Source organism: Pinus tabuliformis, chromosome 7 (genome assembly GCF_031772625.1).
Source record: "Pinus tabuliformis cultivar Carrire ecotype Pingquan chromosome 7, CPIR1, whole genome shotgun sequence".
NCBI classification, from domain to species: domain Eukaryota; kingdom Viridiplantae; phylum Streptophyta; class Pinopsida; order Pinales; family Pinaceae; genus Pinus; species Pinus tabuliformis.
Genome location: NC_142293.1, coordinates 574,586,092 through 574,603,669, shown reverse-complemented (window position 1 = coordinate 574,603,669; position 17,578 = coordinate 574,586,092). Strand labels below are relative to the sequence as shown.

The 17,578-nt window shown below is 36.5% G+C and overlaps 1 protein-coding gene across 1 annotated transcript; it reads right to left on the bottom strand.

Moving 5' to 3' along the window:
- Positions 1 to 15,835: 15,835 nt before the first annotated feature.
- On the bottom strand, positions 15,836 to 16,445 carry LOC149248722 (low temperature-induced protein lt101.2-like). Its single transcript, XM_089456103.1, has 2 exons — positions 16,174 to 16,445; positions 15,836 to 16,080 (listed from the first exon to the last, which is right to left on the bottom strand). Exons 1-2 carry the CDS (start codon positions 16,252 to 16,254, stop codon positions 15,997 to 15,999), a joined length of 165 nt encoding a protein of 54 aa, XP_089312229.1. The 5' UTR covers positions 16,255 to 16,445; the 3' UTR covers positions 15,836 to 15,996.
- Positions 16,446 to 17,578: the final 1,133 nt, after the last annotated feature.

The window sequence follows — 17,578 nt, the reverse complement described above, 5'->3', positions numbered from 1 at the left end:
CTTTGGTGACTTAACTCAATGGCCAAGTGATATGAGAGAACCTTAACACGAACCTATGGTAGAAATTGGCAAGACCCAGAAAGCTGCGGAGCTCTATTAGAGTGGTTGGGGCTTGCCAATCTCGAATGACTTGGATCTTGGTTGGATCCACCTGAACCCCCGTTCATCAATAATGTATCCCAAATACTGAACTTGGGTCATGCCAAAAGTACATTTCTCCAAATTGGCACACAGCTTGTGTTGCCACAATGTTTGGAGAACCTGTCGGATGTGGTGGAGGTGCTCTTCCCAACTCTATCTGAAGATCAAGATGTCATCCAAGTATACCACTACAAATGACTTGGTGAATGTCTGTAAGATGTTATCCATGAGCCTCATGAAGGTTGTAGGAGAATTTTTTAACTCGAAAGGCATAACCAACCATTCAAAAAGGCCCTCCTTGGCTTTGAAGGCAGTCTTCCACAAATCGGAGGGTTCGATTGGTACCTGGTGATATTCGGACTTCAAGTCAATCTTGCTGAAATATTTTTCTCCTATGAGTTGGTCCAAAAGGTCATCAATCCATGGGCTCGAGTACCTATTCCGGACAATGATCTTGTTCAATGCCTAATAGTCAATACAGAGTCTCGAAGTGCCATCCTTCTTCTGTACCAACACGATCAAGCTCCCATAGGGCAATGAACTTGGACAAATGTGACCTTTCTACAGCAGCCCTAAATTTGCCTCTTGATTTCATCGTTCTCGAGAATGGAGTGTCAATAGATTAGTCCATTGGGTAACAACACACCTCGAGTCAGATCAATGGACTACTTGACTTGATAGTGTAGAGGTACCCCTATGGGGGAGGTGAAGATGTCCTCATACTCCTCCATGACCTTTTCGATCTGTTGTTGTCGTGTGGAGGGCCTTGTCTGGAGATCGTGGCCACTATCTTCTTCCAGAGAGATGGCGGTAGGTGGGGCTATCTCCAATATCCTGTACAATTTATTTCCTAATGTAACAATAACAACATGAGGCCTTGACTCATACAGAACATATTGCTTCCACATGTATGGCTGGCCTAATAATACATCACAAACATCAAGGGGAGCAGTGTCACATAATACCTCATCCGTGAAGGGCTTGATGATGTATGGAAGGCAGAATTGTTGGTTCATGCGTAGATTTCGTCCTTGGTGAAGCCACCTGATGGTGTACGGTTGTGGGTGTGCTATGGTCGGTAAGTCGAGCCGCTTCATGACCTCTGCTGTAATGAGGTTCTTTTGGCTCCTATTGTCAACAATGAACTGTAGTGGGGAACTCTTCACCCACATCTGGGAGTGGAAGAGATGCTCCTCCTCCTCTGGATCCTTGGGTTCCTCCTTCTATATCTTTGTGGTGGCGATAGTGGCATTGGGCTCCGCATCAATAATCTACCTCCCCTTGTCATTCCCCTTGTCAAGTTCTGACTCAGAGTCGAAACATGCATCTGATTCTAGAGCCTTCAGCTCAGCCACTAGTGATTTCTTGGCCTAACACTCGCTTGTGTTGTGGGTGGAGCCCTTATGGAACTCACACCACTTTCTCGTGTCCTTCTTCAGCTTTACTGTGTTGTCTTTTAGTTGTGGCCTGGGCAGGTTATCCTAGGTTGTCCCGGCTTGGATTTGTCCTTTGTTCTATAGTTTTGGGGCACCTTTCCCATGCTTTAGATTCACACATCCAAAGTCTCGCTTCTTCTGTTTAAACTTCTGCTCGATCTTGACAACGTATCGGTACATTGTGCCCAGCGAGGAGATGTCCAAGAACTCCATATCATTTTGGATGTATCTATGTAGGCAGCCGCGGTACTTGAGTAGCAAATGTTTCTCAAAATCCTTGATGTCCAACTTCATGCACAACGTATGCAAGCATTGGTAAAATCTAGCACATCTTGGTCCCTTCCCTACCATAGAATGGTCCACTTTATGTATTTGTCCTCATAGCTCTCGACAGGGTAGTACTACTCCTTGATGGAATCTCGGAATGACTTTCAAGTGGGAGCGACTGAAAACATTGAGTTCACACTTTCATCCTTCTGCTCACAATATGTTTTCCACTAGTCCTTGACATGGGGGGTAGCTTTGAGAAGAGCAAAAGTAATCTTTTCTTGGCTAGAAAAATGATGAACAGAAAAATATCCTTCTAACAGATTCAACCATTTACCTATGACATCTACATCTATTTGGCCCTCAAATATGGGAATGTCAAAGTTTACTTATACCTTAAAAGGTGTGGAGCCTCCAGAGTGGCTATTAGATGTAGGTGCATCGCTGGTGGGCAACCATTGAAGGATCTGAGCAAAGTTATCCATCATAGCGTTCCTTTGTTTCTCGAGGGCCTCCTTGAGAAATATTTTGATAGGATCTCCTGCTCCCTCACCTTTCTTTTCTTCCTCCATGGGAGGCCATCAAGATTTATGAGACTGGTCTTGCAAAGGTTCGACGAGTTTGAGCCCTAACTCCTTATATCCTGACCTCGTTGGAGACATCCAAAAAAAATAGAGAAAGAGCAGACCGCTCTGATACTACTAATCCAAATTTAAACATGAATGCAACAAATTACATATATAACCATCACTATAGAGATGCAGCAGAAATAATGCTTTCTTTGATTAATATCAAATAATGAAATATGCTTACAAACAATATGTAAATGAGATTAGCTCAGTAATGGTAGCTTATCTCTTAGAAGAGATGTGGTGGCTACATGCCTCTAAACTGCGTTACATTGAGCATCAAGGGCCTTTTTATTATTGAACAATAAGAAAAAACCCTAAACAACCAAAACTCTAACCTGAGGAGATGTAACGCCAAGAGTTTGGGCCCCGTTGGGGTTAGTTGGACAACCAACTTCCCGAGGTCATGACTTGGTCATATTATCTCCGTTTGATGTGCATGATACCCCATTGTAAACATATCTTTGAGGACTACGACGAAAAAGATGATTTTATTAGAAAATCGTTTTGCAGTATATTTCCAAAAAAAAGTCATTTAGGGCATCAAAACAGCTCCAGAAGTTTAGGACCCGAAAAGCTGCTAAAAATAGTAAATTGTGCTACAATTAAGGAAATTGAAAAACTGAAAGAAACAATGGTGGGGGTCCAAGTGGAATTGGTGGATGGCCACCAATATCCACCTGGATCACTTCCTCCCTCTCTCCTTTCTGTCTCCCTCATTCTCTCTATCTTCACCCCATCTCTCTCTCTCTCTCTTCTTCTTCTTATTCTTCCTATCTCTCACTTCATCCCTCTTTGGACTTTATCTCTATCTCCCTCCCTCCCCTTCTTCTTCTCTCTCTCTCTCTCTCTCTCTCTCTCTTCAACTTTGTCTCCCCCTCACTCCCTTATCCTATATATCCCTCATCACTTGCTCTTTCTATATGATTTTCCCTCTCTCCCTTCTTCCCTCCTGCACCTTTACCCCTAACCCCACTTATCTCCCTCTATCTCACTCATATATGTATATATGTGTGTGTGTGTGTTTCTATACATCTCTCTCTCTTCTTCCCTCTTTCTTCCCCCTCAATCTCTATGTATATCTCCTTTTCTTTCTTTCTCCCCCTCACTCACTCAATATATCTATCCCTCTCTCCCCCATCATTCTCACTCTATATCTCTCATTCTCTCTTAGCCTCTCCCTCTCTATTTATCTCCCTTTTCTCCCCTTTGTCTCCCCCTTTTACCCTCTTCTCTTGTTCTTTTCCTCTCTATCTCACCCCCACTCTCTCTCACACTATCCCTCCATATATACTTATTTCTTTCTCCCTCCATATTATCTCACTAAACCCTTCTTCACCCTTAATGACTTATCTCCCTCTCTCTCTCTCCCTCCCTCCCTCACCTCCTCAATCTCTCCCTCTTTAACTCTCTCCTTATTTGTTTAATACCTCTCCCTCTATCTCTTCCTTCTCCCCTCTATCACTTCATCTATCCCACCTCTAGTTATATCTTCCTCTCCATCCACCTCTCCTTATCTCCCTCCCTTCCTAACCACCATGACCCATCTTTCTTCCTCTCTTTGTCTATCACTTCCTCACTCCCTCAGTCCCTCCTTCATGACAACCCTCTTTCAAATTTGTCTCCTTCTCTCTCCTTCCTTCCCTCTCTTCCTTAGCCCATGTCCTCTCAATCTCTCCCTCACCACACCTCCTTTCCCTCTCTCTCTCATATCCTTCTCTCTCTTCCCCCTCTCTACTCTCTCCCTCACTCTCTCTCTATCTCTTGCCCCATTGCTGTCTATCACCACCTCTCACTCCATATACATTTCTTTTCTTTGATATCTACCTATTTGTTCTTCCATATCTCTCCCTCCCTTTACCTATTTTTTCTTCCATATCTCTCTTACTCTCGCCCTCTACCTACCCCTATCTCTATCTCTATCTCCCTCCCTCTCACTCCTCCACTATCTATCTATCTATTTCTCTTATCCCTTCTCTCTTTCCCTCTATATCCCAAATCCATATTTTTATCTATCTTCTTCACACTCTCCCTCATTCTCTCTCTGCCCCTCACATCATTGTCTCTCTATCTTTCTTTATCCCTCTCTCTCCCTTTCTCTTAAAACTCTAACTTTTTGTCTATGTCCCTCACCCTCTCCTTCTATCTCCCCCCCCCCCATCTCTCTCTCTCTCTCTCTCTCTCTCTCTCTCACACACACACACACACACACACACGCACACACACACACACACACACACACACACACACACACACACATGCCCACACACACCCATTTTTCTCCCATCCTCCCTCCCCCATCTTGTTTATCTCTATCCTTCGCTCCCTCCCTCCCTTCCGCAACCCCTACCTCACAACAAACCCCTTGTCGCATTTCTCTCTCTCTCTCTCTCTCTCTCTCACACACACACACAGATTTTTCTCCCATCCTCCCTCCCCCTTCTTGTCTATCTCTATCCTTCTCTCCCTCCCTCCTGCAGCCCCTACTTCACAAAAAACCCTTCACCCCATCTCTCTCTCTCTCTCCCTCTCTCTCTCTCGCTACATTCTAGCTATGTATCTATCTCCCCCCCCCTATCATTTTCTATCTCTCTTTCTCTATCAATCTCTCTCCCTTAATCCTCCCACATATCTCATTCTCCCCTTATCATCTCTCTACCTCTCACCCTTCCTCTTTCTTCCCACTCCACTCTCTCTCCCTATATTTTTTCTTTTTCCCACCCCCTACTCTCTCTCTCTCTCTCTCTCTCATTCACAAAAACCCCCTCAAAATTTGTCTCTCTCTTCCTCCATGTGTATCCTACAATATGTCTCTCCCTTTTCGTTCCCCACCTGCTTTCCCTATCTCGCTCACTTTTTTACTCACTCACTCTCTCCCCCCCATTGCTCCTCACTCACCAACTTATTCCTCCCTAACCCCTCTTGGTCTCACTCTTTTTCTTTCTCTCTTTATCTCCCTTGTACCCTCTATTCCTCATTATCTTCCCCTCCCCCTACCCCCAAATCCCACATTAACCATTTCCCTTGTGTTAAATTGTCTGACTAGAACACACATGCATTTATATCACTAACAATGTACAAACATATTTAATACTATGAACATGTGCACACTTTTAGGTCTAAGAATGTGGACACAATATTATGAGTTTAATTTTTCTTAGTGGGAAGCTTACATGCACAATGAATGGGTTGCTTCAAATATAGGTTTGGGATCACAAACATTGTGTTTTGGGTTGCAAATACATGAAAACATCAATTTATGAGAAAATCTCTCTCTCTCTCTCTCTCTCTCTCTCTCTCTCTATATATATATATATATATATATATCTATATATATATATATATATATATATATATATATATATATATATATATATATATATATATGACAAATTCATTGTCCATGAAACTACATATACATATAGAGTCAAGTGTGTAGATTCTAAATATATAATTGTTTTGAAAAATTACTATTGTTTATATCAAAATCTATATCCCTTATTTATTTCCACTATAATTTTTTTAACATTAATCATTTGGAAAATAAATTATATTGTACTAGTGGACATGAAGACCTACAATATAAAAAATGATTGTTTCTTAATGTTAAGACTCTTTGCACTAGTGGAAAGCCTTGTAATTTAAAGGATATAATGACATTCATTTATTTAATAAAAAAATCATAAATTTTGAAAAAGTTGTCGACCACAATAATACTATGTTGTCTAAAATTCTAAAGAAAATTTTTGTTGTCAAAGGTTAGAAAAATGGATATTCATTATATTTTTCATGAAAAATACTATGCCAACAGTAAGAAAACTCAAAATTCATATAGTTACACAAAATTCATGTAAGTAAGAATTATATATTTGGAAAGCTATTCATTTGTCTACATTTCATCATTTTACACCACCAAATATGTCACTTAAGTACCTCTAGTCTTTCCTCCAAATTAATATATTGTTGTTTTTTCAAATTTGCATTGCCACTAACAAATCATAAGATAGCATAACTAGCTTGCACCCACCCAAGAGAAATCTTTTTACAACTTAGCATTTTTGCAAAGTACTTAGAAATCTATACTTTGTCATATCATTAACTATGACAGAATCAATAACATAAAATTATGAAGAAATTGTTAATCATAATAACTACATAAAGTCTTTTTATAAATATAATTTAACAGCAAATTTATTTTAAAAAATAAATAATAAATATTAATATATTTAAAGATAAAATATAAATATCAATAAATAATAATAATTAATAAAAAAATAGAATGACATAGAATTACATATCCTTTAATAAAAAAGTCATTTAATTAAATATTTATAAAGGAACATCATAAATATTAATATATTTAAAGATAAAATATAAATATCAATAAATAATAATAACGAATAAAAAATAGAATGACATGGAATTACATATCCTTTAATAAAAAAGTCATTTAATTAAACATTTATAAAAGAAACATCATTATATCTTATATTTATTAATTTTAGATTTCTGTATCCATATTATTATCAAAATGTATTTTTAAATAATCACATCTTTCTTCTCATCAATATTATACATTTATATAAAACAATATGAATAGAAAATATTTTAATTTACATAGAAAAACAAAAATAACTATATTGTAAATTATATTCATATCCTTTATGAATAACACTACTCTCGTAACAAACAACAAGTCCCTTATACAATTTTGATTGATAAACGGTATCACCAAGTTGATAGCTTACATAGAACTTTCGATAAACTAGAAGTATAACCAAGCTATCTCATAAAATATAGGAATATGTTTAGTGGGATAGTTCAATTTTATTATGAAATAAATTAACAACAGACATGTACACATATAAACATAAATATAAATCGAAATATAAATCTTTAACTATTAACTCATATATTACATCAACCCTCATGTAACTTCAAACTATATTAAGCTGTATACTCATTTCAACTTCTTCCATATCAGTTTTATATTACATGTCTCTAACTAAAATCAGAGGTATCTGTGCACTGTAACTGCGTAACATACCATGCCACGGCCTCGCAAGTTACGATTCTAAAATGGATCCTATGTTTTCCTGGGTTTAAAATGAATTCTGACACGAAACAAAGGCTGATAAATGACACAAGTCGCACGTACTTCGCCAGTATTCTAAAACATATCATAACGTTCAGAGGTCGTGCATCGCCCGGCTGCCACCATTTCTCGACTGATCATCTGCTACCCCACCTTCTGTGCTTCAAACCGAATTTGATATTTAGGGTTAACCTACAGTTTCATGCTAAGCGCTGAAATTACTTCCTATATAAAGGGAACAAAGATGCTTTTTCCCATATGAACTGCACAAGGCAGCAAACATATTATTCCATGCTAGGCCTTATTCCTTAGCATATGCTAATACCTTTCTCTTATACATTTCCCTATAAATATTCCTAGTGCCATGATGTCACAATGACCGTATGAAAAGGAGGAACTACTCTTACTCTTTCTATTATAAGATGACAAATCAAAGAAGAAAGAAAGAAGAATTATTTTAACATCTAAGAAGCTAAAAATAGCTTATAGGATAGATTGCTTCTTCATTACTTGATGTATTGGACCCTTTTTGTGAAGCTTCACAATAAATGCTCCTAGCTTTTCGAGAAACCCCTTGCTAAATAGATTATCTCAAGGAGCTCACGCATATTTGCATAACTTTCCCTATTGTCTTTTAAGGTCTCGCATTCTAAAATGAAATGTTTTTCTGTTTCCACTTGTTCTGAAAAACAAAAAATGCATACTCTTTCCTCCCACACTTCTTTTGGCCTTTTCTAGCACCCTATTTCACAAGGGAGATTATGAGAATTAGTCATTAACTGAGCAATAAGAATTTTGGCTCTCCAAGAGATATTGACCTCAATGTATGCTTTTGGTTGATGACTATGAGTGGAATAAAACACTTCAATATAGTATTTTTTCTTTCTTCCTAGCTCATTATCCCAAGTATGCTTGTGGAACTTTTCCATAACAAAATCTTTTATCTCTTTTCTATTTATGGACACACGTTCAAGCAAATACCCCATTTACTAAACCATTTGTTATTTTGCTTCATCCAAGTTTTTTTTTCGCTGTTGCACAATTTGTCATTAAAGACAACCTTAGGCTATCTACCCTCTTCCATTTGCTCACTTTTTTTAAATAACTTATGAATCGCACCATAGAAATTGCTTCAATTGGAGCATCCCCTGTTTCACTTTAACATGATAGCATAAGGAACCACACTTTTGATCTTGAATTTGTTTGTAATCAAATGCTTCTGAATTTTCTCAATGTGTCACCACTGCATGTGGTATGTACTTCTTGCCCATAGTTCACAACCATAGAGAATCACAAGAATCGCTAGAAACCCAAAAAGAGTTTGAGTGGTTATCTCTGCACTTATTTTGAAAAGCATAAAATGTTTTCAAACCCCCAAAAATTCTTTTCTTTCTACAACAATCCCACCTTAAATTTTTGTTGAAATCAATTTCTAGATATTTGTAATCTGCAACTTCTTCCATAATGTTGCTAATTATATATTTTTTTTCTTAGAAAAAACCACTCATTTTATGATATCGAATATACTTAATTAAATTAAATGAATTTGTGGTTGAGCAATGACAAATAATTGATGTTGAATTGAGAAAGGTGTTATTGGAACACCGCAAATTCTATGCTACATTGGCGATGGACACGATAACGCCGCATGTTCAACTGGGCTCTCTAAGTATTGCAGATAACCATTGCGCAGCCTTTCGAATATACCGTGGGAAAGATTGGAGGAGTAATTAGCCCTCTCTTAAGGATATCAGAGAATTGTTGATACAGTTTTTCCAATATATTCCTGGAAAATAATGTAAAATGGAATAGCTAGGAATGTAAGTAATTTGTTAGTGATTAATGAAAGAATGAAGTAATTAGGAATGCTAATTATTGATATTGATTATTAAATTTATATTTTTAAATATTGATTATTAAGTTTATATTGATATTTATTTATTTTTAAAGTTCGATTTGAATTTAAGGATGATTTTTTGCTATTAATTTTAGGGTTGAGATTTGAATTAATCCCATGTTATATATAAATATATAAATAAATAAATAACCATAAAAAGAAATATTATATTTTTATTAAAAATTTAATTTAAAATTTATATTAATAAATTAAGTTTTAAAAATAAGAATAATTTAATGCATTAAATTATATTAAAGAAAGAAAAACAAAAATCTCATTAGTAAATGAAATTTCTTCCAAACAAAGAAAAACAAAAAATTTATTAGTAAATGAGATTGAGATCATTCTTCTATGATAAAGATTCTAGATAAGATTTAATGGATAGGAGAGAAAATCTATTAAATCGCTTAGGTGGCGAAAGATGCTAAGCCTAGATAAGAATAAAGCATTGTGGGAGAGTAAAACAAACTTTAAAGGAAAAGCCTAGGCTAGTGGTGTTGATAACCACAAAGAAAAGATGTCTCTCAAGGAAAAATCGATTATGGAAGAAAAAGTATAAAATATCCATTGAAGGGATCAATAGGGGTTGATTCTTGCTTTTAGGTGGGGAAAGATGCTAAGCCTAGATAAGAATAAAGCATCGTGGGAGAGTAAAACAAACTTTAAAGGAAAATCCTAGGCTAGTGGTGTTGATAACCACAAAAGAAAGGGTTGATTCTTGGTTTTAGGTGGGGAAAGATGCTAAGCCTAGATAAGAATAAAGCATCGTGGGAGAGTAAAACAAACTTTAAAGGAAAATCCTAGGCTAGTGGTGTTGATAACCACAAAAGAAAGTTGTCGCTCAAGGAAAAATCGATTATGGAAGAAAAAGTATAAAATATCCATTGAAGGGATCAATAGGGGTTGATTCTTGTTTTTCCTGGTAAGCACATCTTAGCTCGAGGGAAATGGAGGCTACAGTTCAAGGTTGGGAGGAAAAGTGTCCATTTCTACATGTTCTCCTCGTCACGTTTTAGTTAGAATTTTCACTACAAATTCTCCAGTACTATGTAAGATTAAATAATAATCTTTGTTGCAATTTCTTTTATAGAACTGTAAATGAATAAATGACAACTTTTCTACTACAATTTTATTAGTATTGTAGATGGATAATGATAATAGTGGATACAATGACTCGGTACTATAGAAGACTATATAATTATAAAGGGTTATTATTTATTATTATTATGATTTTTCAGTACCATAAAAGAGTATAGAAATAGGAATATATGCAACGGTAATTGGAATTAGCTATTATGAAATTCAATTAAATCAATAGAATTGACTTGTGGATTAGAAAACTTAAAATAATTAGAAGTAATATGATTTGTTCCTCTCTAAGAGTAGGTGAAACACTCGGTATAAGAAATTGTATCGAAATTCATAATTATTTCGAGTTGAAGTCCATAGATGCGAGCACAAGGGATGAGCCATTAACTTATGAGTGGAAGTATGGTTACAAATAAAAAGGTTAACGATGGAATAGAAATTTAAATACTTATTTGAATAAAGAAGATTATGCAAAAGAAATAATTAAGTGCATGTACAGGTTACATGGTGCTAAAAAAAAAACCTATTTCGAGTACAATTTATTTAACCTTAGAATTGATGTTAGTCATGAAGACAGTAATCGACTAAGTGTCAAGAGAGGAGATTAGAGTATAACATTACTGCAATATCCATAAGAGGGACAAAAGGTTAATTTTACTAGGGTGATGGGCATGCTAGTCATGGTTAAATAATATGTTAAATACAAATACATTGTCTCAATTACATGAATCCGTCAGAGCAACAACATAAGCCAAGATTTGGGAATTTATAGGATTTGAGCCCATGGCCAGTTCATACAGCCATGCTAAGACGTAAACCAAACCACCAAAAATGCTAGGAGTAGTTATTAAAAAAAAATACCACTGTAATTGGGGACGACAGACATTGGAAACAAGGGAGCCACTGTCGTAGCGGTAGTCCCTGCCGGGTTGAGAAACTGGCCACACATAGGTGCACAACTGTGCACAGTGAAATACATCCCAACACGGTTCGAACGGACCCGCATGCATGAATTACACTTCCATATTTGTTTGACCAATTCCAAAGTGTGCGATCCATGGTGAAGGATAAACCTGACAAGACGACTGCGGTGAGCGGCGGCACATTTTATGTCTATTGTGTTATCCTATGCAGTTGCAGAGGCTTATCTGGAGCAATTCAAATCCGACCTCAATGCATTTCTAAGAGCTAGAGCCCAAGAAATGAATGAAGGCGGAGTTATGTTTCTGATTCTTCCGTGTCGAATTTCGTTTGATCCGAGGGAACAAGGGAGCTTGCTCAGTTTCTGTGGGCAGCTGTTGGTAGCTGCTTTCAGAGATAAATGGGATATGTCTCGTTTCTTGTTTGTTGTTTCCCTAGCCTTCTTATAACGAAATTTTGAATTAGTCTCACAAATATGATTGATGCTTGGCAGGGCTTACTGCACGAGGAAAAATTGCACTCATTCAATTTGCCTTTCTTCTCTCCAACTATCGAAGAATTCAAGACTATAGTGAAAACCGCAGGATACTCACTATACAGTGATACCATGAAATTTCGCTTTGATGCTGAAACTTCATGATTGTATATACCATTGTAACAATTTTTTCACTTTTCATAGTTTGATCATGACCATTTTGAGCACAATTATTGCAAGTATTAAAGTTTTTGGAAGCAATGATTTTTCTTATCTCGTCCCCACAATTAAGATATCTTAGTTTAAATGGTAAATTATAAAAGTATTTTAATTAAACAATAAAAAATAACTATAGTACAATGTGGAGATGACTAATAAAAGAAAAAATGCACATGCAGCACATTATCTTTGTTAATATAGTATGAAGTAAACCATTTACATTGTCTCTTTACGATTTGGATTGGATTATATCTCACATTAGATTAATATATGAAAACTATTGAGGACGGGAATGAATACGACTAAGTTAGTATTATCTTGCTCTTCCTGCTTTAGCTTAAGTCTGTCTCTTGTACCTTGGGAATGAATACGACTAAGTTAGTATTATCTTGCTCTTCCTGCTTTAGCTTAAGTCTGTCTCTTGTACCTTGGGAATGGATTAACGTTTTTATATTTGAAATAAAGAGGAGAACTACGAGGGAGTTTGTCAGTTCCTACTCTCCTACCTAAACAACATTATGTTCAATGGAATATATTGACATAGATAAGTTTCAATTTGCCATTACTGCAACCTATTATTAATTATGATATCGCCATAGAAATGTATTTTCATTACAACGACGCTCCACATGGCATGTTATAACCATTATACTCCATCCAAGATAATCTCGGTAAAAGATATATATTAAATATGCATTGCTCTTAATATTAGTTATAAAGTGCCCAGATAAATCACCACTTGTTAGTCAATATTTATTTATTAGCTACCGCTTGTCTTACCACATGCACGTTAGTGAATATTTTTGTGTATAACTTACCACGATCTCTCATCCAATAGGTTTAAACAACGATGCGAGGTTTACTAGCGAGGTTAAAGAACACAATAACCCCAGAAACACAGTAACTGTATTGATAAGACTCATAATCAGTGTGTAATTCCACTGTTTTAGATGATGTGAATAGGTAAGACAAAGGTGCTTTCCAATCTATCGGCAGAATGTTCAGAGCTTCAAAGTTGGGAAATCTTGCTATTATCATACGTTTGGCGTTCAGAGCTAGGCAATCTTACCCTTATCTGCAAAATTTGTTGTTTATCATACATTTGGCATTCAGAGCTAGGAAATCTTACTATTTATGGATAAATTTGGTGCATATGGAGCAAAAGTAACATGGTTTCTGGACTGTCAAATGAGTTATATCCCCTCGCCTCTCCAGGAAAGAGCGAGCCAAGAGCTATACCGCAGCTAAGAGAAGTATCATGCATGTGGGGTGGCTTTATGTTTCGCACCACCTTCCTCCTTCGCACGCAGGCTCAAACCATTAGGGTTTTGCTTCAGGGTAAGATCTATGGCGTATTTGTTTTCATGGTTTCGCCTAACCTGTCCGATTCTATCTATATCAGACAACAGAGAAAACTAATGAATTATCTCTGGATATAGAAGAAAAAGAGGCGAGGCTGGGGTTCACTGTACAGTATACTGGGGTGTTTGAAAGCTCCTCTGAAGGTGTTCTTACCGCTCATAGCAGCAGAGGTCTGAATAATAGATATGCATATTTATGGTAGTGTATATATGGCAGCACGCTAAATTATTGACTGAATATATATACAAGTTTGAAGGTATTAAATCTTGAGGCCATAAGGAAGTATTTGGAGGAATAATGGAAGACATTCGTGGTGATCCATTTGAATGGCTTTGCGTCGATGTATTTGCTCTAGTGTTGTCACTGCTGGACATTGCAAGCTAGGCTACGAGCGTATCAGTCTCCAGCAAGTGGAAATCTGTGGCTGAATCCGACATTTTGTGGCCAAAAAATATCCGAGAGATTTGGAAACACAAATTTACAGTGAGAACAACTTCGCATCAGATTTAACCAAGAATTACAGCCTATTGCCTCTCTCGAAGCAAGAGAAAGACGTCGGGTAAATTATTTTACATTACTAACAATTTTTGTTTCAAGAACTAGATCGCATTAATTAAAAACCCAAATATACAATGGAACAAACGGTAATCACTGCCAGTAATAGAAATATAATTAAAATAGTAAAATAATAAAAATATAATTAAAATAGCAAAGTAATTCATGTTATAATATGTGTAAACACCATGTGCATTGCATTCAAGCCATGTGTTTATGTGTGGCAAAAATACGGATGCAAGAAACAGCCGAAATAGATTTCTTGAATATATATTTCTTTGCATTAATAATCGTTTTAGCTTTTATCAAAAAAAAAAATTGGGCAATTGCTTTGAAGCGAAAGCCGGCATTGCTTTGCTTTTACAACGTAGTTAAGTTTCATTAATCTGCAATTTAGGTCAACTCCATTAATTTGCTGCAAACAAACTAAAAGAATGTAAACCACGAAAAACCTAAAAACTGTATTCCAACAAGTAAAATCTTTACTAAAGTTTCATTAATCTGCAATTTAGGTCAACTCCATTAATTTGCTGCAAACAAACTAAAAGAATGTAAACCACGAAAAACCTAAAAACTGTATTCCAACAAGTAAAATCTTTACTATGGATGGTCTCGACCAAGGGACTCCATTAATCTGCTGGAAACAAACTAAAAGAATGTAAACCACGAAAAACCTAAAAATTGTATTCCAAGAAGTAAAATCTTTACTATGGATGGTCTCGACCATTCTCCGTCGATGGAGACTTCATTGTTATTAGCATATTATAGTCCACCAGCCAAAGACCTGATAAGAGAATACAACCTCAATCGACCCCTACTACTCCGTAAGGGTGGAAGTAGTGTAACCAATTTCATGTGCCGAAAACTACACTACCAATCTTTGATGTGGATATTGTGACATGGGCATTTAGTATTTGCTAGAATGGTCTCTGATCACTTCTCCCAAAAGTCTTGGAAAACATTAAATAGGATGGTATGAAGTGTCAATTTATTCTCTAGGTTATATATGCTCGCAGCTCACACTATACTATATATTAAGGTGAGCTCATATCCTAACATCCCCCAGTACTAATGACACCTACGCATTTGTTTTTTAAATTTTAATTATTGTTTTTAAATTTCAATTATACTAATCACAAACTATTTATTTGTTTTTTAATTTTGATTTTACTTTGCCTGCTTATGCCATGCTTTTATTACTCTATTTCTAACTTTCTAACTTTAGATAATAAAACCAAGTTAATTGCATTCACTAGCGAGGCCTTCACTTTGGGTTCTCAAGAAAAAATTAATCCAAAGTAGATTTGTAAAGAAAGAAAAGTATATCTTGACTTAAACTCTGGGAATTCCAGAAAAATTAATCTAAGTAGAAATGTAAAGAAAGAAAAGTATATTTGGACTTAAACTCTTTGGGGAGCCTCACATATATGTGCAATGAAGCCTTGGACTCGGGATCCCATTATAAACCTTCACAACAGAGAATTTATATACAAAATATACATCATAAAATGCTTTCAATACAATATTTTGTTTTGCATAAACATTATATTTACGCATTACCACAAACCGGAGATAAGAACATGGATTGATTTCCAACATCACTCTTCCCGATGGTCTGAGGTGCTTCTAAACAAAATAAAATTGACTTACACATTCATTCATTCATTAACTTAACTTATTCAGTAGCTGAACACTCCAAATCCAAGGAATCTAATTAAGATAAATACAAATAAACACTACAAAGCCCAGTAAATAAGATATAATTAAGAAGGATAATTGCAGTTCTCTTCATAGATTCAGATATAGTTTGCTTCTAACAGAACATGCATTACATTACAGATTGGGTATTTATCTCTGACACCCAATATATTTTACATGAATACCTGCAGAAGAAGCATTAATGGAGCAGGTTATATTACAAGCACATAAATGGCGTATACAACACCAGGGATGAAACCCAAGATTGTTAAGAGCAAATCTATCCAAAATTCCACCTGCAATTCCACAGTGACCCAAATAATGTTTAGTGCTATAGATGCATCAAAACAGAGCTAAAGCCAAAAAATTAAAATAAAAAAATAACGTACCCCAAGACCATATCTGAGAAAAACTCCAAGAGGTGGAATAAATATTGATAACAGCACCTCTATGAACGTTTCGGATCCCATTGGAATTACAGTAACTTAGCTGACTGTCGCCTCACTGATTACTGTGTAGAATTCTATGAAGGTACAAGGATTTAACAATGAGAGTAAAGAGAAAAAGAGGACAAATAATGAGTTCAACAGAGGAAGAAATCAAGAAGACTAGTAGAGTTGAAGGGGGTCGTGAAATGTGTTTGAAGAAGACGAGTATTGTTTCGGCGTACGAAACGTGGAAGTTTAGTTTGGCTGATTACTCGATATTTTCAACACGTAGGCCTGCATCATTTTTCTTGTCTTTTCCTTTAACGTTATTTAGTTAACTCGTCTTATTCTGTGTTTCCATTAAATTTTGGCGCAATTTTGTGGATCAATTATTCTCTTCATCAATTATAACTAACAATATAGACATCATAAATCAATTCCCGCTAGTTATAAGAAATTAGCTCCACTCTGGTGTGAAGTTAGGCAAGAATGCTGGTCACATATAAATCAAACCCTAGGCTTTTTACAGTCTCTCCCTGGAGGAATGTATGCGATACTTAGCAACAGGTGATTTACCACAATTCGTTCTTGAATTTGCCTCTGTGCAACAGAGATACTAATTATAACCCCCATTTTAATTTGTCACATGTACATCTAAAAGGGTGTCAATTCGGCACCGCGCTAAAGAAATCTACGCTTCGCCTAAAGAAATCTACTCGTTCGCCTAAAGAAAGTCACGGGACTGCTCGCATACTTCGGCCTGCGATGATGGGTCAGACCCGAAGATTAGAGTACAGGACCCTTCAAAAGAAACTCGACAGCCCGCGCTAAAAAAGCCACTTATAGTTTGACGCATACAGTAGGGGCTTCAAGGCAAGGGCCCTACAGTAGGGGCTTCAAGGCAAGGGCCCTTTCCGGGGGCAACGAAGTCAGTAGCGACAGATAAGGAAAGTAAGAGCTCCCACCAGTCCTAGAAGGGCTATTTTTGCCTTCATGCTCATAGAAAGGCGTCTACTAGCTGCATAAACTGGCAGAAGCCAAACCAAAGAAATGGCATGAACAGAAACAACTTCTCTAATAATGGAACTGTTGTAACTTCTCTAATAATGGAACTGTTTTAATCGTGGAAAGTAATATGTCGTTGTAAAATGGAACTTACAAGTTGTAACGCTAAACCTCCGCCCTTCACAAACCCTGCCGCTTCACAAACCCTGCCGCTTGACACTCTCTGTTCCTCAAACTAACTGGTCTGACACTCTCTGCTCTGCTCCTCAAACTTACTCCGGACAAAGCATTAGTAGATGACCGTGGATGCCTCTGCATACTTCAACCATATGCAAACATCTGGCACTTGCAGAATTCAGGA